This window comes from Muntiacus reevesi, chromosome 2 (assembly GCF_963930625.1).
Source record: "Muntiacus reevesi chromosome 2, mMunRee1.1, whole genome shotgun sequence".
In the NCBI taxonomy this organism is placed as follows: domain Eukaryota; kingdom Metazoa; phylum Chordata; class Mammalia; order Artiodactyla; family Cervidae; genus Muntiacus; species Muntiacus reevesi.
The window spans coordinates 147,156,366-147,180,813 of NC_089250.1; the positions used below are offsets into that span (position 1 = coordinate 147,156,366).

Genomic DNA, 24,448 nt, shown 5'->3' on the forward strand with positions numbered 1-24,448 from the left:
GTTCATTTGTTTTTCCCATGGGGAATGCTTCCCTATTTTCCCTTAAGTAGGTAAAGGGACAAGATCTTGCTTGCTCTCTGGTCCCGGAGTTTTTACAGTCTTGTAACTTTTTGTGTGTTTTCTTTTTGGGTTCTGTTGCCAGCTTATTTTAAGTCTGATGCTCTAATCTCTTTGAATGATGACATGTCATAACTGTAACCCCAAGACATTTTCAGGTAAAGGCAAGATGCAGGCACTCCTTGATTTTATTTGTGGGAGGTACATTCTAGCCTACAGGGAAATGTGTAAGAAATATTCCGTCATTGTAAGGGGCTTGGTAAAATCATGCTGACATCAGGTAGTTTTGAAGGGTGCTTAGAGCTATGAAAAGAGCATTTTCCAGAAAAATTATTTGTTTTCAATAGTTGTTCCAAAAAGAGGCTTAAAGGACATCTGTGATTTTTTTTTTTTTTTTTACAGTGAAAGCACCTGTCATAGTTTTCTTGGCAGGAAAGCCATGACAAATCTAGACAGTGTGTTGAAAAGCAGAGACATTACTCTGCCAACAAAGATCCATGTAGTCAAGGCTATGGTTGTGAGAGCTGGTAAAGAAGGTGGAGTGCTGAAGAATTGATGTCTTCAAACTGTGTGCTGCAGAAGACTCCTGAGAGTCCCTTGGACAGCAAGAGGGTCAAACAAGTCGATCTTAAGGGAAATCAACCTCGAATACTCACTGTAAAGATTGATGCTGAAGCTGAAACTTCAGTATTTTGGTTATCTGATTTGAACAACTGACTCATTGGAGAAGTCTCTGATGCTGGGAAAGATTGAGGGCAGAAGGAGAAGAGGGCATTAGAGGATGAGATGGCTGGATGGCATCACCAAAGCAATGGACATGAACTTGGGTGAACTTCAGGAGATGGTGAGGGACAGGGAAGCCTGGAATGCTTCAGTTCATGGGGTCACAAAGAGTTGGAAATGATTGGGCAACTGAACAACAACATTTCTAAGGCTGCTGCCTTCACATGCTGAGTTTCAATCTGTACAGCCCAGATTCTTGGCATCCCTGGCAGAGGTTCTTCTATTGGAATAGAGAATTTCACTAAAATATGAATGGGTAAGATGTTGTGAACTAACTCCCTCAGTCAGCAATGAAGCAGAACATGAAAATCAAAGGTGGTTCCTTTCAGGTGAGACCCTGGCCCAGAAACTTGAAGCATATTCTTTTTTGCAATATTTTAAACAAAACAGTATGAGCACTCAGAGTTGCTTATTCACATGCTATAGACTGTACTAAGAATTTTCTGTAGGTTTCTAATATCAGTGAATACTGAAAACACAATTCAGCTTATTACCTTCAGGTATGCCGCTCACAAGGCAATTAGGCAACATTATTGATTAGGGCTCAGTACCTCCCCATACAACTCAAAAAGCTGTCCTAAAAATTTAGAGTTCAGAGCCAAGAGTTATTTTCATGTGAGAAGAACAATGCATTCATTCTTAAGGCAGATGACATCCACCACACAGTAAATGAAATGAGCACACAGTTTATTTTTGGATGAATGTGATATTCCACAGATCATTAACTCTGTGGATGGACCCTGTTTACCTTTGTGCAGTTTTAGTCACCTAAACACAATGGGGAAAGATATTCCCATTTGAATGCAGAATTCCAAAGAATAACAAGGAGAGATAAGAAAGCCTTCCTCAGTGATCAATATAAAGAAATAGAGGAAAACAATAGAATGGGAAAGACTAGAGATCTTTTCAAGAAAATTAGAGATACTGAGGGAACATATCGTGCAAAGATGGGCACAATAAAGGACAGAAATGGTATGGACCTAGCAGAAGCAGAAGACATTAAGAAGAGGTGGCAAGAATACACAGAAGAACTATACAGAAAGATCTTCAGGACCCAGATAACCACGATGATGTGATCACTTACCTAGAGCCAGACATCCTGGAATGCGAAGTAAAGTGATCCTTACGAACAATGCTAGTGGAGGTGATGGAATTCCAGTTGAGCTATTTCAAATATTAAAAGATGATGCTGTGAAAGTGCTGCACTCAATATGCCAGCAAATTTGGAAAACTCAGCAGTGGCCACAGGACTGGAAAAGGTCAGTTTTCATTCCAATCCAAAAGAAAGGAAATGCCAAAGAATGTTCAAACTACCACACAATTGCACTCATATCACATGCTAGCAAAGTAATTCTCAAAATTCTCCAAGTGAGGTTTCAACAGTATGTGGACCATGAACTTCCAGATGTTCAAGTTGGATTTATAAAAGGCAGAAGAACCAGAGAACAAATTGCCAACATCTGTTGGATCATTGAAAAAGCAAGAGAGTTCCAGAAAAACATCTACTTCTGCTTTATTGACTATGCCAAAGCATTTGACTGTGTGGATCCCAACAAACTGTGAAAAATTCTTCAAAAAATGGGAATACCAGACCACCTTACCTGCCTCCTGATAAATCTGCATGCAGGTCAAGAAGCATCAGCTAGAACTGGACATGGAATAACAGACTGGTTCCAAATTGGGAAAGGAGTATGTCAAGGCTGTATATTGTCACCATGCTTATTTAACTTACATGCAGAGTACATCATGAGAAATGCTGGACTGGATGAAGCACAAGCTGGAATCAAGATTGCCAGGAGAAATATCAATAACCTCAGGTATGCAGATGACACCACCCTTATGGAAGAAAGTGAAGAACTAAAGAGCCTCTTGATGAAAGTGAAAGAGGAGAGTGAAGAAGTTGGCTTAAAACTCAACATTCAGAAAACTAAGATCATGGTATCTGGACCCACCATGGCAAACAGATGGGGAAACAGTGACACACTTTATTTTTTAGGGCTCCAAAACCACTGCAGATGGTGACTTTAGCCATGAAATTAAAAGATGCTCCTTGGAAGAAAAGTTATGACCAACCCAGAGAGCATATTAAGAAGCAGAGACATTACTTTGCCAACAAAGTTCTGTCTAGTCAAAGCTATGTATGGATGTGAGAGTTGGACTATAAAGAAAGCTGAGTGCCAAAGAACCGATGCTTTTGAACTGTGGCATTGGAGATGACTCTTGAGAGTCCCTTGGACTGCAAGGAGATCCAACTAGTCACTCCTGAAGGAAGTCAGTCCTGAATATTCATTGGAAGGATTGATGCTGAAGCTGAAACTCCAATACTTTGGCCACCTGCTGTGAAGAACTGACTCATTGGAAAAGACCCTGATGCTGGGAAAGATCAAAGGCAGGAGTAGAAGGGGACGATGAGATGGTTGGATGGCATCACTGACTCAATGGACTTGAGTTTGAGCAGGCTCTGGGAGTTGGTGATGGACAGGGAAGCCTGGCGTGCTGCAGTCCATGGGGTTGCAATGAGTTGGACATGGCTAAGAGACTGAACTGACCTGAATTGAAACATATCTGAGAACCTTGCTGTTCAGAAAGCAGCGAATGGCATTTACTAGAGGATAGATTTGACCTCAGAATGGGGAAGTCTACTGGTATCTCAGCAACTTTCTCAGCCATACCTGAACCAACAGGTCATGATGTAACACTAGGTTAAGAATTATGTCAGTAAAGAAAGAGACTATAAATTTGCTGTTTCTAAATAAGATTTATGATCTGGTGGCTAGAAACGACAAAGATGAGTAATAGAGGAAAAACATAATTCACGATATTTTGAGAATTCACATAAGCTTCAAGTAAACAATATAATATAGGAGACAATCCAAATGAACGAATGTAAAAAGATCACCCTTGCTTTGCAGCACCTCAAATTCTGGTAACACATTCCTTGGTCGTAGTGGTTGAAGACACTATGTTATTGAACAAGTAATTATCATCATGCTTGTAGGTATACAAGTAGATAAAAGAAAGTGTTGAAAAATGGTTTTATTTTTTCTAAGTAATTCCCCATAATGCTCTCATTTTAATATTTCCCATAAAAAAATTTCATTAAACCTCAGGTCATTGCATATCAATCCAGTCCTTCCTGAAGTTCTAATTTAGAAAAATTAGTATTATAATGAGACTGTACCAGTGTAATTTTGGTATTATCTGATTTAAAATGTTAGTGACAACAGTGAGTTGCCTTGGATGTGATCTTTGACTTTTATTATTTCTATTTGGATTTCTTTAGTTCTATCTGGGGATTGTGTTTATGTGACAAGTTTTTTGGTTGTTTCTGAACACCTGTGAGTATATCTGCTTTCTCTTTCAGGAAATAATTGACACTCCCAGTATGTTGTTCTTTTCAATGACTAAAAAAGTGGATGTTTCTCTAATCCAGTGTCCATAATTACATATCCAACAAAGTTCACTCTAAGGCCAAAATGCAGTCTTTAGATTTCCCCATTGTCCTGCATACCTGCCAGAAGCTACCACTATACTGCTTCTCCTTAGTAAACTAAGGCAGGAAAGAACAGTTCTCTTCCCTTCCTGGCATAATGTTAGTCATTTCTGAGGCTCTGCCCCGGGAAATGTAGAGGGAGAAGAGGAGAAGAAATCTGCTGTCCAGATCCTCTCCAGGTGAGTATGATTTATATTTATATGGTAACATGTACTAAGCTTTTTGAGATGACTATGCCAGGAGCAAGAGCTTACACATCCTGTCCCAAGTCTTGTGTTGATTCAGAGCGTGACTCAGTGAACCTCACTGTGGGGACTGATGGTAAAATGGCCTATGGCGAGTCTTCCTTGAAACACTATAATAGAATCTTTCACCAGAATGTTGACACATCTAACTGCCAAGGATAAGTGGAAGGTAGTCCCTAAAATTGTGGGCCTGGGAAGCAACTTCTTTTGCCCAAGTTCTTAACCCTAAAGCCTTAACTTGATATTATCTAATTCAAACCAATGGCTGATGGCATAAAAAGAAATTTACATCCTATCAGGGAAACAATTGTAATTAATAAAGAAGACAAAATCAATCAGCAAGGGGAAAGAAGAATTATTATAGAAACTACATGAAGCTAAGAAACAAAATATCAACTTAAACTAAAATTAAATTTAAAAATCCATTCAACTGTACTGGTGGATATACTTCATTACATATTTGTCAAAGCTCATGGAATGTACACCCCAAAGAATGAACCCTCATGTAAACTGCAACTTTAATAATAATATTTCAATACTCCTTCACCAATTGTAACAAATGCACCACACCGATGACACTAGCTACTAATAGTAGAGGAAATTATGTGGTTGGTGCTAAGAGAAACTGAGCAGGTATCTTGAGATCTCTTTGTAATTTTTGCTCAATATTTCTATAAATCTAAAAGTGCTCTAAAAATAAAGTCTATTTATACAATGATTTTTAAAAATTAAATATATATATATTATATATATATATATATATATAATATATATATATAGTATTATACCTTCCCTGGTGGCTCAGATGGTAAAGAATCTGCTTGCAATGCTGGAGACCCAGGTACGATCCCTGAGTCAGGAAGATCCCTTGGAGAAGGAAATGGGAACCCACTCCAGTATTTTGGCCTGAAAAATCCCATGGACAGATGAGCCTGGCAGGCTGCAGTTCATGGGTTGCCAAGAGTCAGACATGACTGAGCGACTATCACACACATGTAGTATATAAAATGTAGCTAAGGTATAGACGTGCTTGTTACCATAAAACTAGGGATTTTAAAAAATTAAATATATATATATATATATATATATATATATATATATATATAGTATATAAAATGTAGCTAAGACATAGAAGTGCTTGTTACCTTAAAACTTAAGCTTTTCTTATAAATCCAACCGAGGTCTGGGTTACAGAAGCCTTGGTAAGAGAGATTGGTATTCCTCATTTTTTTCTCAGCATTTCAGATTCCACTTCACAGCAATGAAGTCAACCCTTGAGATAAGCAGTTAGCAAAAATACAAATAATTAAAATTATAATCATGACGCATCCTTGAATGTGAAGCATTACTCGCAAAATGCAACTTAACCTGAACTGAAGTGTTTATCCAGGGCTTGCTTCAATAGTATGAGTCTATATAGAGAAACCTAGACTTGGGTCCCAAAATTCATGCCATGTTCTTTGAGCCATTTTATCTTTGAATAATGAGATTTTCAAATACTTTTCTTCTATGCCTCTGGTTAAACATGGCAGGCTCAGCAGGATAAATGTGCAAGAAGTAACCCTGCAGCCCCACCATAAGATGAGGGCTGCTCAAGGCTACTCAGCAGACTGGCTTCCTGCAGTTCTCAGCAATTAGTCATGCCAGTCAATGCCTAGAAATGTGCTAGACTCACCTACTTGTCAAGAGCAAGCAACAGACAAGTTACTCTGAGACTCAGAGGAGTTCTGAGGAAGATGAGTCAAAATTTAATCATTTGTGTTTTCCAAATTTGAGCACCCACCTATTCAGTCATTAACTGTGAGCTTCACTGTTCTCTCCACTTGAGGATGACTGGTGAAGAGGACAGGCTAAAACAGGACATGCTTCTTTGACATTTCCCATTTCCTAATCCCAATCCTTGGGATATCCTCCTATACAGTGACTCCAGGAGGTAGAGATGTACTTCTTCATTCACAGCCTTTACCATAAGTAACAGAAATGTGTAACAGATCTTTTTCTTATAAATTCTGTATTTGTGAGGCAGTGTTTCTCTAACATAAAAGAGAGTTAGGAGATGAATGGTTGGGTTCTCCTTGGATACTTTAGAAAAGTCTAAATTGTGCCTTAAAAAACAGGACTCTAGAGCTTCAGACGAGGGGATGCTGGCAATAACAGACCTTGTGCTTCTCCAAGTGGTGGAGTAGGGGGATGCCATGGTGATTTGGGGATTTCATGCTTTTTGCAGAATAGCATGAAATAAAATCACATTTAATTTTGGCACTAGGGGCAATAATATCAGCAAGAAGGTGACCAAACTACATGTTTACAAGTCTTCAAAAAATTTATGAAACAATTATTTGTTAAATATTGAAGGAACATATAAAACAAATCAATTTGCTGATGTTTCCTCTTAATAAGAATTTTCTACCTATCCATCCTGTTATCTGTCATCCATCAACAGATACTGAAGTTTTAAGATGAGTATACAGAAAAAATAAATAACTGGAAGCATTCAACTCCTTATTTTAATTTTTCCTACATATTTAAAAAAGATCACCCTAATTTTGATTTTACCTGTGAAACACCTCAGACCAGTTCATAGAACACTCATGTTCTACTGGAGCACAATTTGAGAAATTTTGGCTAAATGAAACAGATGAGAAAAGTTCCCTTATCAAGCATCTCTCTTGTACTGCCCCTGCCACCTGCTTCCACCCTCAGCTTTTCAAGTGGTGATTTCGGGTAATCACCACCACCACTAGCACTGCCACCTTCACCTTTATGTTCAGGGTTACTATCTGCCACATTCCATGTTAAGCACCTTATCTGCTTCACTAGATTTAATGGCATAGTTATTATTACCCCATTTTACATACTTTTAATGAGAGCATGAGTTAACATGGATTATAAAGGCAGAGTTGAGATTTAAACCTTGGTATGTCTGACTCTACTATCCATTCCCTTTTTCACTGCTACCTATGCTTCCTTCATGACTCAATATGCAGCAACAAGGGTGGAAAATAACAATCCGTTGTATTTATAAGCCTGTCAATAAGCCCTTACATCAGGTGTTCAAAAGTTTCTCAGTCACAATCTATCAGTATATTATTACCCGAGGTGTATCTGTGTCCTGTAATTGGGTTTATATACTTATAGAATATATATAACAGAATTAGTTACAAAAAAAAGATGGTGATTGAAAAGTAGGAAGGAAGGTTCTATCCGGATTGTTGTGAAGACAATAACATATAGCTCAAATACCATTTTTTCCCATGAAGCCTTCCTTTACTCAACCTTCTGGGAACTCCCTAAACAGTTTCCCTGTACCCTTAGCATTTTATCTCCCAGTTGAACCCCCCTAAAGTCTGCTAAGTCTTTTGCGCAGGTGCTGGGGATACAGAGATCAAAGACACAGTCCCTGATCTCAAATTCTTGTGATGATATACGTATTGTGAAACCTACTGGGTGCTGTAAAAGAGGAAAAGCGTTTAACTTTAGCTAGATGACTTGGGCAGAGGAGGAGAACGTGGGTTAATGGGAAGTGAGACAGAATGGAGATTTCGACTCTTACCCTAGTGAGGTGGGAGGAGAAATCAAACAGAAGGGGGTGCATATGTGTTCATAGGCGTGCTTGTGTGCATGCATACACACGTGCCTGTGTTTTCCAGGCAGAAGAACCAAGTTAGACGACAAGGAGGAGAGGAGCCTGGCCTGTTATGGGAACTGCAAGCAAATGATTCAAGAAGGCTTGTGTACAGGGTGTGTTCTGAGAAATGGCACCAGCTCAAATTGGAAAGGTATGTTTGAGTGATTTAGTGAGGAATCTGGATTTTTATCCAGAAGAGGTTTGGGTGTCACTGAAAAATTTAAACATCTTTGGAACAATCGTCCTGGCAATAATGTAGAGAACAGATGGACCTGGTAAGTGAGATGCACAGAGAAAGCAGGGTGCAAGTCTAGGAGTCAGGGGGTGTGCAGGTACCCAGGCTAGAGCTTGGGCACTGCTATTGATGCTGAAGAGGAGGAGTGAGAGATAAAATATATTTAGGCAAATAAAATGAATAAATGGGACAAAATAAAAGCAATCTCAGTTTTTCAGATAAAAAAAACTTACTTACCTTCTTCTGTTGTCCTTGAAATGACTCACATTTCTCTACTTTTTCCAGAGGTTGTACTATTGGTAAAAAGCACAGTTAGCAGAATGAATAGAATTAGTGTTCTTTGAAGCAGCCCAACATATATTAATTTCTTATTACACTACCTGACTTGTTGCCTGAGGCTGAAGTTATGGGTGGATTTTCATGAACCTGATTTAACCTTTATTCATTCCCTGTCTACACAGGCTGAAAATTATGCTGACTTTCACACAGGATTGAGGAACGGGCAGAGAATACAAGCCTGTTAAAACCCATCCCCCTGTGAGCAAAGCAACTCAAAGATACCACTTCCAAAGAGGGCTGGTGGCAACACCCAGAAAGGGAGCAGCTCTTAATTTTTGTCTTCACTATGGTGGAAGTAGCCTTTTTTAGTCCAAGGACAGAAGCAACAGTAAGGAATAATAAGACATGAAGCCAAAAGGTGTACATTAGATTTGAGGAACAGTGTTCCCTTGGAGAAGCTGTTCATTATGGGTATCAGTTATGCCAGAGAATACTCTTCCTTGGGGATTTTTTGAGGAATGAAGGTAAAATATACATAACACAAAATTTACCCTTTTAACCACTTTTAAGTTTAAACTACTATAACATGAAGTACATTTATATTGTTGTCACTATTCTACCTTCTGTCTATGAATTTGACTATCCTAGGTATTTCACATTAAGTGGATTTATACAATATTTGTCCTTTTGTGTCTGCATTATTTCTTTTAGCATAATGTTTTCAAGGTTCATCTGCATTGTGGAAGGTGTTGGAATTTCATTCTTTTATAAGGTTGAGTAATATTCCATTGTATGCTTATGTATGTATATATCACATTTTGTTTATCCATTCATTTGCCGATGGGCATTTGGATTTTTTCCACCTTTTGGTTATTTGTGAATAATGTCGCTATGAACATCAGTGTACAAATAAATTCAAGCCTCTCTTTCAATTCTTTTGGGTTTAGACCAAGAAGTAGAATTGCTGGATTATATGTGTGTTAGGAAAAAAAAACAATCGTTCTTCCTGTGTTTCTCCTTTATTCTCACACCATTACCACACTCACAATACTTCTGGTCACTAAATAGTGGGTTTTTATCCCCAACAACAAGCAATTCTCTGTGACACCAGCTGAGAGTGTCCTACAGTTTAACTCAATTCTGACACTCTCTACCTGGAGGTAACATCAGGTCCCACAGGTTAAGGGCTCAGTCCCACAAGATTATTCCCCACCTCTGTAGCTATCAGTAGCCTCCCAGGTTAATTAGCAACTTCTGTCCCACTGGGCCACACAATGGAGGTTCCTGTAACCTTTTCTCTCTTGGATTTGATTATTTGCTAGAGGGGCTCACAGAACTTAGGGAGACACTTAAACTTACTAGCTTATCAAAGGATATAATAAATGATACAGATGAACAGCCAGGTGAAGTGATACATAGGATGAGGCCTGAGAGTGTCCTGAGCAGAGGGGTTTCTGTCCTTGTGGAGTCAGGGAGTGTCACACTCTTGGTTTATGAATCTCTTCACAAATCTGAAAGCTCTCTGCCCCCTACTAATTGAGATTTCATGGAGGCGTCCTCCTATCAGTTGAGTTCAGTCGCTCAGTTGTGTCCGACTCTTTGCCACCCCATGGACTGCAGCATGCCAGGCTTCCCTGTCCATTACCAACTCCCAGATTAGGCATGATCAATTATTAACTTCATTTCCAGTTCCTTTCTCCTCTCTCTAGAAGTGGGGACAGGAGGCAGAGATGAGTAAATTTTTTTTCTAATATCTTACAGTATATTCTATGCTTAATTATTTTAAGAGCTACCACACTGTTCTCCACAGTGACTGTACCATTTTACATTCTCACCACCAAAGTAAGGTATTAAAAAAAAAGAATAGGATTTTGCCTGGGAGGTTTGCAGTACCCTCTCCCAAAACTCACTGTTTGTTTACGATGCCATAAAAGTCACTAGATTTTTTGCTTGTATTGACTTTATTTAGTTTATCTTTTCATCATTTACTTTTTTAAAGAAAGATAAATTCAGTAATTTATCAGTAACTTAAAGGGCACAGTAAAACTTCTGGTTGCTGTTTATATTGCCCTGTCCCTCCCTCTATTAGACTGCTACACTGTCACTCTTATGTTGTTTGAAATTCTCACCTTTTGAGTTGCTGACTAAATAATTAATCCATTCATCCTTAAATTTATTTGTTGAGTACCTACATAAGAGAAAAAGAGTTGTAAACATCCATGCATGTCATTTGTATTCACCAAAACTTGTATTCAAACAAAAATCCCCAATGCTTCCCCATTTTCCCCACTTTAAACTAACAACCCATGATTATATTATGTTTAGTACAGATGCAAGCAACCTCTCCTTCACAGTTTGTGACCACAGCCCATTTCACTTGCAATTCACTGCACACAGCAACAAAAATCAGCAAAGAAAAGATTTGGAAGGTCAAAGTCAAGTAGGTGAGGTCTGTGGCTTAACAGCCTTACTGAAATAAAAACTTCATCTATGGTAAAATGTGGCTTATCTCACTTATAAAATACAATCAAGTTTAACATGATTATTACAAAACTATATCAGCCCTAAGAAAGTACACGTATATCTACTAAATGCATGTTTACATCATAAAATGTTAATCATAAAATCATGAACTTCCATATCCTTTTTAGTCAGTTATATCAAAGGCTCTTAAGAACACCAAGTATGCATTTCTCGTTAAGGAAGAAATCATGATTTTCTCAGAATTTTGCCCTAATTAAGTGGGCTCAGGTCTCATGGTATTTGATCTGCTATTTGGACCTCAAAACCCAGATTAAATCTGCAGAATAATTTGTAGTATGGAGTAAACAAGCCTAGTAATCTGTTACAAAAATTGTGTTTTAAAATACAGATGTTTTGTTTTGCTTTTTTTAAAGGGCAAGAAACACAGTAAAAATATCTCACTCCCTTCCCTTTCTCCTTCCCTCTCCTCCTACATAATTCTTGGCAGTCATTTTTGAGCTCTTGAGGACAGCTTCAGTTACCAACATAGTGGTCCAGAAGAGCTTCCTGTAATATTAGCTTGAATACTGATTGAAAGGTGATGCATTTGGAAGGTTTGCCTTGAGAACTGCTAATTAGCTTTTATAAATGTCCAATTTGAGTCTCATAGGTACTCTCAATAGTCCACACGTAATTCTTACCAGTAGTCTTTCAAACCTGTGATAACATGCTACTTTCACTCCTTAAAATCAAGTGACTTCAGGTACTGGCTCACCACATCTTTGATATCATTGATATCCATGAACTTCTTTTTCTGAAATGGATTCTCTTCCTAGAGTTTACTTGGGAACTTAATCCCATTCTGAATGCAGAAGAATCTACCTAGATTGAGGGGAGTAGTAAATCTGATTCTTTCAAACTATGAAAATGGAAAGTATTCATAGGGTTGTATTGGTGGGTAAAACTGGTTGATTGATTCATCCTAAAATCTAGTGACTAAAAAAGCAAATTGCTATCCTTGTAGACAGTTATTGGAATGAAATAAATTCAGGTTTACATACTTTCAAAACCTCAGGAAAATAGATCTGAGTGAAAATAATACACACTGGGAAACTGTTTTTGTTTTTTGTTTTTTTTTTTAAAGAGGAGCATCTTGCCAAAGATTCATACTCATTACTTTTGGGGTAGCTTAATTGCACAAGCTTTATGCTAATTATTGTTATATTAAAATATCTGGCAGCTTAACAAAAATCTTAAACTTGTACATGCACGTTCAAAATACCCTGATTCAATGGCCCAGTTAGGCTAGGAAAGCATTTCAGAGAATGCCAACCCGTAGTAATTTTTTTCCTTTAAAACTATGTGCAGTTTATAATTTATAATTTGCTTAACAAATATGCACGTGATTAGTTACTTGCCCTCCAAAACCCAGCTCCATGTTCTTTGGTATCAAGGGATGCTTCCTGCCAAATGACAGGCTTTCAAAAATCAAGAAGCCCATCTTTGCTGGTGAGTGTTATTCCTGCACTTGGTATGAATTTCACTCTCAGCACATCTTCGGCAGCATAAAGGATGAGTTATCAATATCCAGCATTTATAAAAAGGTATAGATTCACAAGTTATAAACAAGTATGAGGAAGAGAGTAAAAACAGTACAATAGAGTACTGTGGAGTATTCACAAGAAATTAAACAACTTTCTCAATGATTTAAAAAGAAGATAAAAGTTGGAAAGTGGCTACAAAGAAAAGGATAATTGGACTCGGAATTCGTCACATACAAAAAGTGAAAAATAACTGAGATGATATAGATACTTGATTGCTGCTATAATAATAACCATAGCGACATATGGGGAAATTTTGGGAGGTGGAAAGTTGGGAAGAGTTTGAGTTAAAAGTGTACATTGTTGAATGAAAAGTATTGCCTGTCTTAATCTTCTGTTAATAAAGTTTAAATAGCTGAATGAAGTCTTGAAGAACCGTGTGAGGGTGAATATAGGCTGTATTCTATGCTCTTTTTCCAAGATCCTATCTATGGGAGGGATATATTTTTACTACAAAATATAGTGATATCATTTGCCAAATGTGGGTCATCAACATCATCATTAAACTTCATACATTATTTTTTGGAGAGCCACAGATGTGTTATAGAGGTGAAGAGCTGAGTAATGTTGATATCAACTGGCAAGCAGTGTAATTTAGACACAGTGTGGGGTTAGTGAGCACTAGCCATGATTTTGGAGGTGGAAGGGAGAGGATCAAGGAAGAGATGCTTTTGTCAAGTTGTCTTTCTCACCTTTGACCATGCTTCTCCAATGGATCCTCCCTGGGGAGTCAGACCTCATGGTCAGAGGTTCTGGCATTCAGTGGGTTTCATATTGCTCATAAACGTCCACGATGAAAACATAAGACATCTTATGTTGCCTTTGGGAGTGGTGGCAAAGGGATTAAGTTTCAGTCTAGCTCTTAGATCCTGAAAGAAAGTGAAAGTGTTAGTCACTCAGACCCATGGACTGTTGCCCACCAGGCTCCTCTGTCCATGGAATTCTCCAGGCAAGAATACTGGAGTGGATTGCCATATGCTTCTCCAGGGGATCTTACTGACTCAGGGATTGAACCCAGGTCTCCTGCATTGCAGGCAAATTATTTACTGTCTGAGCCACCAGGGAAGCCCTTAGATCGTGAGCTGGACCAGAAAATTCCTGGTTATACACCAATTCACAGATTTACTCTACTGCTATAGATGGCGCTAGTGGTAAAGAAGCTGCCTACCAATGCTGGAGACAGGGGTTCCATCCCTGGGTTGGTAAGATCCCCTGGAAGAGGGCATGGCAACCCATTCCAGTATTTTTGCCTGGAGAATCCCATGGACAGAGGAGCCTAGTGGGCCACATTGCACAGGGTGACAAAGAGTCGGACACAACTGAAGCAAATTACCATGCATACTTATCATCAAAGTTTGCCAAGATGTGGAAGAGCAGAAGCCAAAGGTTGACTGTATCCTAGAACATGGTAGAATGGTCTCTTAACTCCTTATTTTCCTGGTACTAATATACATTCTTAAGGCCTCCCAGGAGGCTCAGTGGTAAAGAATCCACCTGCCAATGCAGGAGATACAGAAGATACAATTCAATCCCTGGATCAGGTTTGATCCCTGGGTCAGGAAGATCCCCTGAAGGAGGAAATGGCAACCCACTCCAGTGTTCTTACCTGGAAATTCCTGTGGACAGAGGAACCTGGCAGGCTACAGTCTATGGGGTCCCAAAGAATTGGATACGACTTAGTGACTGAGCAACAGACACTCTTACTCCTCCATCTTAAAAAAAGCATCACCAAAAAGAAATCTTTTATATTCTCAAGACTAAAACAGTAATAAGAGGTGAGAGTAGAAAACTGAGTTGACTTCTTTGTCAGCATTTCAAACAGATTTCAATGCTGTGAAATTATCTTGGGAATTGTTATCTCTCAAACTTCAGGTGGTTGAAGATGATTATAAGACATGTTCTGTTGCTTGAGGATTTGCTGACATCTATTGCCTTTTTTCCCCCTCTGAATAGATGTAGGGGTGACATTTCCGAGTTAATAAAGGATCTGAGAAAGATGTGGCCTTGAGCAATACTTTTATTACCATTACTTTTCCACAATATAGCTCCTCTGCCCTGACCCTCCCACTCACCCACACCCTACCCCCTTCCTCACAGTTGTTAATCTAACCTGAATCACTCTATTCTTCTCCAAGAGAACACACCCCACTAATAGCAGTGAATCATAGACACTCTTACTTCTCTAGTCTCTAATGCACTTGACAAAATGCCAGATCTAATAGAATAAAAGGACAGGAACTTCATGTGAAAGGATCTCTTTAGGTTCCTGTTCAATATACTAACCTCAACATTAGTTACCACATCAATTTTCTGGTTGCCTGGTGGTGAACAGGTTTTTATCATTGACCCTCCACATATCTCCATGCTTGAAGTAGTCATCCTACTCAGTGAGGCACCCATTCAGGCATGCCTAATATCTAATTCAAGGGCCATTTTGAAGTTGAAAATAAAATCCTCTCTTTTTAACCTGATGAAAAAATATTAAAGAGTTTACTCTCAAAGATCACCTTTTGATAACAGTCTTCAATGGTCTCTACAAGTAAATCAATTAAACACTACAGAATTCCATTTAAGATATTTAAGCAATAGTGAAAAGAAATAGAACTAGTTTCAAAAAAGAAATAGAATTAGTTTGTCAATTATTCAAAGGGAAATTTATGAGATAACAGCACACTAAAACCTTCTTCATCATGGATAGGTCTATAGGATGAGACTTGAATTCATGGCAGGAGAAACCTAGAGTTTTTAAAATCAATTTTTATTGGAGTATAGTTGCTTTGCAATGTTGTATTAGTTTCTGCTATATAACAAAGTGAATCAGTTATATGTGTACATACATTCCCTCTTTTTTGGATTTCCTTCCCACTTGGGTCACCACAGAGCATTGGGTAGAGGGGTAGAGCTCCTTGTGCTATACAGTAGGTTCTCATTAGTTCTCTATTTTATACATAATAGTGTACATAGGCGGAGAAGGCAATGGCACCCCACTCCAGTACTCTTGCCTGGAAAATCCCATGGACAGAGGAGCCTGGTGGGGTGCAGTTCAAGGGGTCGCTAAGAGTCGGACACGAAAGAGCAACTTCACTTTCACACATTGGAGAAGGAAATGGCAACCCACTCCAGTGTTCTTGCCTGGAGAATCCCAGGGACAGTGGAGCCTGGTGGGCTGCCGTCTATGGGGTCGCACAGAGTTGGACATGATTGAAGCGAATTAGCAGCAGCAGCAGCAGCAGCAGTGTGCATACGTCAACTCCAATCTTCCAGTTCTCCCCACCCTCCCCTCCCCACTTGTAGCCATATGTCTGTTTTCTATGTCTGTGTCTCTATTTCTGCTTTGCAAATAAGTTCATCTCTATTATTTTTCTAGATTCCACATATAAGCGGCGATGTAGGATATCTGTTATCTCTTTCTGAGTTACTTCACTCTGTGTGACAGTCCCTAGAGGAGAGTCTTTCAACTTACACACCAGTGTCATAAGAAATATTGAACGCTAGTTGAGAGAATTTAGTAGACCTTCTTGTGAGTGTTATACAGTTTAACTTGTCCTAATGTACTTTATAAATCAACTTAATCATGTGGATTATATACATTTCTTCACCCAAGTGAATTTGAATTCTGGTTTTAAAAGTGTGTATTTATATTTTAATTGTTAAAAAATACCTATGGATACTAACTGTGTCTACATGATATGGACTTTGTTGTCAATAAGAAAAGTCAATGGAATGGAATCTAGGTCATCCAGAGGTGACTGTTAAGATTTTTTAAAGTAATGTTAAAGAATTTTTAAAAATTAGTATAATAAAATTTTAAATTGTAGCTTAAAAGAGTGTATGTGTGCTTTGCTGTATGGAGAGACAGAGATAGCGAGAGAGAGACTATTCACTATTCTCTTCTTGCTATTAAAAAAGAAAAAAGCCCACATAAAGGTTTTTACATTTATGTCATTATCTCACCAACAATAATCACAGACAAGAATGGACAGAAGCATTTTACCACACCCTGATGAATAACAAAGTGGTGAACAGTAGCCTTGGGCATGAAATTTAAAAACACACAGAGAAAGCCTGCCTTAGGTTAATATTAATTACTATCATCACTGAACTCTATTGCTCAGATTGTTCTTTATGGTGGAGTAGGATCCTTGCCTTCTGGTTCTCTAGGGCAGGCTTTTTCCCTGCCTGAAGTTAGAATACAATGAAACATACTATGTTTGAAACATACTGTGAAACATACCATGTCATGTGTGGGAAACAATTACTTACAGGCCAGTAAACTTCAGGCTCTGAAAGACATGGAAATGATTGCTGGCTTTATCTAAAGGTACAACGAGAACTATAGAGGCTATATTCTAGATCCCTTACAGTAAACTGAGAGTGAAAGGTCTATTTCCACTTTGGTATATAATGGGAGTAAGTAAAATGCAAACTTATGCATGGGAAAATCGTTCAGTTCTAACAACACTGGAAATCAGAGATGTAGGTCAACAAATGCACATTTCTGAAATACAGGTTCTTCTGAGTACTCCTTCTGAAGTTCTTTGAAAATCTGGCCAAAACAATCCCATTTAATATACAGGTTCATATACTAAGCAAGTCAGAACATTTGCTAGGCAAGATGTTTTCATTTATGGAGCCAGCAAAAACACAGTTCTAAGCTTAGGTTATAATGATAAAAGGGTTTTGGAGCAGCTGATTTTAGAGAATCATAAAAACAACCCAACGTTAGGCCCCAAGGTGTAAAGAATATGCAGAGTGTGCGTTGTACTTCTAGTGCCAGGACAAATCACTCTGCTTTTCTCAGTGTAACTGATGCCAATGGATGAGTAAAGGCAGAAATAAATGTACAGACTTGGATCTGTGGATTAGCAAGCCAAAATCACAAGTTATCACTCTCATTTTATAAATTCCTTGAGATTTATATAATTTTTGAAAATTTTAGAAGAATCATAATACATTATTAACTATATGTGGCAGGTCCAAGTTTTCTGCTATTTATGGCTTATGTCCTACAAATCATTGCATCTTTTAAAAATCTGTGGCCTTTTGAGGGGAGATAAGGGATGGATGAAAGGATCATATGATGCATTTCTTTAGATCAATAAGAGAATGGTGACTATATTGTAGCTCCTTATATAACAACTGAGTGCTTCCTAGATACCTATTGCCGCTTTTCACTGCCTGTCCTTAATTCTCATTTAATTCTTCAAATCCTAGGAGGATTTGATACTATTATCCCCTCTTCATGGATGAGGAAGCTGACAGACACACACTCCGTTACAAACAACACAAAATAAAGGCGCTGGGATCTGAACCTAAGCAATTTGACTCCAACATTTACGTTCTTAATCACTGCATTAGGTGGTCTTCAAGTTCTGCAGATACATTCCACTGTTTAGCACTCAGTTATTCCTTCTGGGTCCTTGCTACTTCTAAGCCATTTTTATCAGATATTAGTAAAAAGACAGTGTCAACGTTTTAAACATTTTAAATGTCTATTCCTTAGAATTCAAAACACTGCCCCGCTAAAATTCCCAACTTCCACCTGACTCAGAAATTACTCAACTGTCTTTTCCTAAACTCAGTGCTCCACCCAATTAGTTCACTTTGTTGTTGCACAGCAACGGAACCTCGATACACAGGAAACGAGGAGAGTTATTTTAGACCGAGGATGCCGCTGCCCAGTATTCAGCCAGGGTTTGGACCAACCTAATCTTAGTCATTGTTCTGCTTCCTGTATTGCACCCCAGCGACTTTCCTTGGGCTACATTTTCTTTCAGGTTTGACGAAAAGATTCGGAGCCAAGCTAAGAAATCTAAATTTTGAGGTAGATTCGCCAACAACAACAACAACAAAAAACCGCCCGTGGCGGGACCGCAGACTTTGAGGCAGCATTCTAATAACTCTACTGCATCCGCTCGGGTTCTTCGATTTCTAATATGTCTGACTGCCAACGGGCCATTGACCCTTCTTTTGTAGTCTTTGCTTTTGGAGTTTACAAGCTGTAAATATAACACACAACAGGCCCGGAGTCTCTGGGTCCCGTGGAGTCTGAGAAAAGGCCTTTGCTGTGGGGATAGCGGAGAAGAGACTGACGGGAGCCAGGAGAACAGGTGGGGTATTCTCAGGCGTCCTTTAGAAACACAAAAACCAGGAGGCAGGAAAGGAAGGCGGTATAAAAAAAGAAGAGCGAGAAGAAGCCGCGAAGAAAAGCGCGCCCCTCCTGGGAACCGTTAGTTGTTTTAAAGCTCTCCCCAGCAAGTGGCCGCGCGCGCAGTCCCGCAACTCTCGGGCGCTGGGCGGAGCAGAGCCGCGCGTTTCGGTCAACTCGGCCAATCACGCGTCTCGGCCCCTCCGTTTCGTCCCGCCCCCTTGCGGAGTCTCGAGGCTGCGCGCGCGCAGTCCCGCCTCTCCGGGCGCTGGGCGGAGAGGAGCTGTGTGCCAATTAATCTGACCAATCGCGCGTATCTTCCTCCTCCAGCGCGGCCCGGCCTCTGCGACGCCGCCGCGGCTAGCGCGTTCTCTGCGCTGTCTGGGGATGGCTGAGGGAGGTACCGTGTGGGGTGTGGAGTGGGTGTCTGACAGCTGAACTTCTTCGGGGATCGGAAGGGGAGTTGAATAATGCTCCCTTTCCGCAGTCAAGGCACCTCTCAGCTCCACCTCAGGTTTTGGGTGTCTCGAGGGCTCGTGTGGGCCTTCTGTAGTGGCGGGAGGGGAGGGAGGACTCCTCTCTGGTATTTTACCCTGTAAAGTTGATGGCCTTCGAGAAACTTCAGTCTCTCATTTTCAGGGTCTCTTCGCTGTTTAATTGAAAACGATGCAGACGAGTAAATTTACCTGTGTTTGTGCTCTTTATTCCTCATCCCCGGGGGTCGTTTTAGGCACACAGCTTCTAGGATTTGGGGTAGTGTAACAGGTCTGATTATGTTTATTTAAGTGGGATAATAGTGGGAAATAGGAGAATGTGATCCATAATCAAGAGGAAGAGTAGTCAGTAGATAAAGGCATAGTTCAGTTCAGTTGCTCGATCGTGTCCGACTCTTTTTTAAAACTAACCGACAAGCACTTGAAAGAAGTTATAAATATTTTTTAAAAAATTTAAAGAAAATATTGGGCTTTCCTTGTGGCTCAGCTGGTAAAGAATCCGCCTGCAATGCGGGAGACCTGGGTTCCATCCCTGGGTTTCGAAGAGCCCCTGGAGAAGGGACCCTACCCAGTTCAGTATTCTGGTCTGGAGAATGCCATGGACTATATAGTCCATGGGGTCGCAAAGAGTCGGACACGACTGAGCGACTTTCACTTAAAGCACTAGAAGATTTCAATTACATTTTCCTTCATTGTGAAACTGGCGTAATGAGATTAAAGAATTCTTGTTACTCTCCTCCCCGCCCCCAATATGGCAGGTTTTGAGACTTTTATCATTATTTTATCAGTCAGTAAAAACAAATGGAGAGTTCTTTATATGAGATGCTAGCTGGTTAACTTGTCATGAAAAAACTAGTAGTCACCATAATGACCAACATTTTTTTTTTTTTATTACTTAGGGAAGTAAACAGAAAATTGCACACACAAAAAAGCAAGAATGAATCACAGCTAAGTTAAAGAAGGAAGTTGACTGGCTTGTGATATACGATAAAAATAATTTGTTTAAAATTGAATATATAGAAGTGTGGGCAAATTTGATTTCTGTTTTGTGATTATTTTTTGTTTTTTAGAAGTAAAGCAAGATTTCAAGATGGAAAGTCCATCAAACTCGGCTTTGATATTACCTAGCACTCCACAAGCTGGTGCCAGTCCACCATCTCCGCATTCAAGTAGTTCAAGAAAACAAGTATGAAAATCTTTGTTCTTTCACTGGATGTATATTTCTAAGTATTGCAGTAATGGTGGTTTTAAGTCTACTGAATATTGTTAATTAACAATGTGTAGGTTAATAAGTAAAATTTTTATTATTTTAGGTGTTTCCTTTTAGAAAATGTATTGGACCTTCCCCTTAGATTTTCATCCTGACTCAATTATTTTCATTTATTTTCAGTTCAGGTTATTACAGCATTCCAAAAAGTTTGATGTCATGAAGGTCTTTGTAACTGAGCACCTTACCATATCAGGCTTGGACAAATTGCTGAACAAATGTTTGTGATTACTGAGATAAGTGTTTTCAACACTATTTTAGAAGGATGCTGGCTTTGCTAAAATAAAAAGAGAAAAAAACTTAATGAAGCTTCCAGAAATTGAAAAATATTTTGTGGTGGTTACTTTAGATATATGGAGACAGAAAGCCATCTAGTGGTGTCTGCCACAGAAATGTAGTCTTGATTCCCAGTAGATTTATTTATATCAAGAATGTTTTTCTTGATTAACATTATTAATGTTTGATGCCTTTTTCAGCCTATGAGTGCAACCCTTAGAGAACGATTAAGGAAAACCAGATCTTCATTTAATTCCTGTTACAGTGTGGTAAAACGACTTAAAGTAGAGAGTGAAGAAAATGATCAGACTTTTTCAGAGAAATCAACACCTTCAACAGAAGAAAGCTGTTTGGAATTTCACGAAAGTTTTAAACATACAAATAGTGAATTTGAAGAAAGTACATATTTCAAAGATACCTTTAAGAATGTCAATGTTTGTGAATCTAAATCACTTGATACTGAGTCATGCAGTGATCTCCAAAATGACTTTATGAATGAGAATCTTGCCAAACATGAACTAAACAAAGAAAAAGCAAAATTGATGAAGCAGATTCAAGAGAAAGAAGACCTTCTTCGGAGGCTGAAGCTAGTCAAAATGTATAGATCAAAGGTGAGAAGAATTTCAGAACCATTGCCTAATAATTTTTTTTGTTTTTAGATAAATGGTAGGAAAGAATTTCAAAAAGAAAATATAAGTTTATTTTACAATACTGAGAAATAAGCCAATTACCAAGAGACCTGGCTTCCAACAACTTCAACTCAAATATAAGTCATAGATTTAGAGAAGAGTCCTCTAAACACCAGATATACATTTTTGAAAGCCCCCGCCCACATTTAATATGCAGTTGAAGCTTTTCTCTCTAGTTTCCATCCCACAGCAGTATTAGAAGTTTCAAATGTTAGCTGCAAATCGCAATAAGAACAGAAGCAACAGTCACAGTGAAGAGAAAAAGGCTAAAAATGGGCCACAGAGTACAATAAAAAGTATTTTTAGTAATGATTTTGTGTTATTAAATTATTACCAACAAATTATTAAAATGTTTCAAGCATTTTCTTTTAAGAAAACAACAAAAATATAATAAATTTTAGATTTCAACCCAGATAGGTTGAAGTGAATAGAATTGGGGCACTTGGAAGATGACCCTTATTTATCTGGATTATTCATGTATATTGTAATTGCTGTTTTCCAGTGTGTAATCAATGATGGAATGCTATATCTTATTTGCTGTTTTGAATTTTTAGGATTTCTTTAAATACAACTACTTGAGTTTTATGAGATTGTGACAGTAAAAAATATTAATTTGAATATAATTTTAAAAGTATAGCTGTAGTAGAAAAAGTAGATTTTTTTAACCTATATTGTTGCTTCTTTACATAGTTTTGCCTTATTTAATGATTTGAATTTTTTTCTCTGAGGGTAAGGTTTTACTTAAAACCATTTTTCTTTTTTCCTGGGTAGAAGTCCCATTCATATCCAAATGTGTTACCCTTTAAACCTACTACTCATTGACTGATTTAACAACTTTCATTAAGTTAAAATAGGATGACATACATTCATGCCCTTTTTTTTTTTTTTCTGTTTCAGAATGACCTGTCTCAGTTACAGTTGTTAATAGAGAAGTGGAGAAGTTGTAGCCAGCAGTTGCTTTATGAGTTGCAGTCAGCTATGTCTGAGGAGAACAAGAAACTAAGCCTTACTCAGCTGATAGACCATTATGGGTTAGATGATAAATTGCTACACTATAACAGAAATGAAGAAGAATTTATAGGTGTTTAATTCATAATTTTTTTCTCCAGAATATCTTTGTGAATGACAACTTAATTAAAAGATATTTATACATTTTAAAGGGAAGATATAAACCATTAGGGCTTGAAGAAAGGTATCCTGGTGAACCTGGATCAATTTAGGGCCTCTGTTATATAAATATAAACAAGGTTCAAAAATGAAAATTTAGTGTTTTGAATAAATTTCCCAAAGAAAACTTACCAGTTAAAGGTGAAAACAGATTTTTAAATTAAATCATGTTAAATAATTTTGAGAATTGTGGAAGTGAGTTTTAATACATTATTTTATTTATTGTGGGAAAATGTTTTATTTTAAATGTTCACTAGTCCATCTAGTCAATGTCTAAACGTAAACTTGTCTAAAAATGCTTGCCTCCCCTAAGTTTATGCCTCTGCCTTGTTTTCATACATTTACCACATGTTTATCTGGATGGTATAGCAGGTATTTAAACTCATGTTCAAAATTATACTAGTTTCTGTCTCTTCAAATTTGTTACTTGCATTCCTTATCTCATTTAGTGAAATGATCATCTATTTTTTATAAAACCACATTTGCTCATTCCTCACTTCAAGGCATGGCATACAGCGTCTTTTACATTCATCTGCCTTTCCAATCATATCTGTGAAAAAGGTTAAAGTTAGCATATTTATTCCATTAATAGGCTTTCCTGGTGGCTCAGCTGGTAAAGAATCTGCCTGCAATGCTGGAGACCTGGGTTCCATTCCTGGGTTGGGAAGATCCCCTGGAGAAGGGAATGGCTACCTACTCCAATAATCTGGCCAAGAGAATTTCAGGGACTGTATAGTCCATGGGGTCGCAAAGAGTCAGGCACTACTGAGTGACTTTCACTCCATTAACAGTGACTCAGCCAGAAACCCACCTTCACTGGGGGTGGTACCTAATCTGTTATCCTGGCCATAGACAGACATATGACCCTGACCCAATCTGTCCCAGTCCTTGAGAATTTGGAACTAAACTCAAGAAAAGAAAGCCCGTCTCTTTTTGTGACTGGAGCGGTTGTATGTGAACCTGGAAGCAGAAAAGCTTGTGTGTTTAAGTGTGCCCTTACAGAGAAAGGCAGAGAGAGAACTTTGTGAGTCAGTGGTTTCTTGGTTCTGGGTTCCAATCTTCCTGAGGATTTTCTGGGATTTCTGTTCTTGGGTCGTTTTAAGGGCTAACACAGCTTTGCTTGGGTTTTTTTGTTTTAGTTCCCCTCTGCCATCAAAAAAAAAAAAAAATCTTAAAAAGTACTTCCCTACTACTTGGTAAATGGCTATTACCCTAAGCTTACCCCTTCACTCCCAAGTGCTATGAGCCAATAAACTTAATGTTGGCATATCAGGACTCTGCTCTTGTATGCATCCTACTGTTGGTGCCCATGTGCCAGTAACTTGCCCTTCTCACCCCACCCCAGTTCTATCTTCTAGACATTGCCATTGTCACTGGCTTCTGTGAATCCAAGAGGACTGGCCCAGTCCTCACATGGGCCTTCCCTGGCTCTAGTATTCCCAGATGGGCCTCCCTGGGAAGCTATGTTGACCAGCCTCCACTGTTTCTTACTGCTCAGCCTGAGGTCCTAAATGGGACTGGGGAAGTGGCTTCCCTGGTGATGGTGCTGGCATTTGACGGCAGCTGCCCCACTGCTGATTAGCACATCTGGAGTCACCCTCAGATGTCCACTTGGAAGAAGTA

General features: G+C 38.7%; 1 protein-coding gene across 5 annotated transcripts; it reads left to right on the forward strand.

Annotated features, from left to right (window-relative positions):
• The first annotated feature begins 19,237 nt into the window (after positions 1-19,237).
• SFR1 (SWI5 dependent homologous recombination repair protein 1) lies at positions 19,238-23,222 on the forward strand. Of its 5 annotated transcripts, XM_065920107.1 has the most exons (5): positions 19,379-19,446; positions 20,326-20,373; positions 20,497-20,612; positions 21,170-21,580; positions 22,556-23,222. In XM_065920107.1, the coding sequence occupies exons 2-5, from the start codon at positions 20,364-20,366 to the stop codon at positions 22,745-22,747; spliced, it is 729 nt and encodes a 242-aa protein (XP_065776179.1). In that variant the 5' UTR covers positions 19,379-19,446; positions 20,326-20,363; the 3' UTR covers positions 22,748-23,222. The 5 variants fall into 5 exon arrangements, with proteins under 5 accessions (XP_065776178.1, XP_065776182.1, XP_065776179.1 ...); XM_065920106.1 differs by lacking the exons at positions 19,379-19,446; positions 20,326-20,373 and adding an exon at positions 19,238-19,332; XM_065920110.1 differs by lacking the exon at positions 20,326-20,373 and having other exon boundaries at positions 19,316-19,446.
• The last annotated feature ends 1,226 nt before the right edge of the window (positions 23,223-24,448 follow it).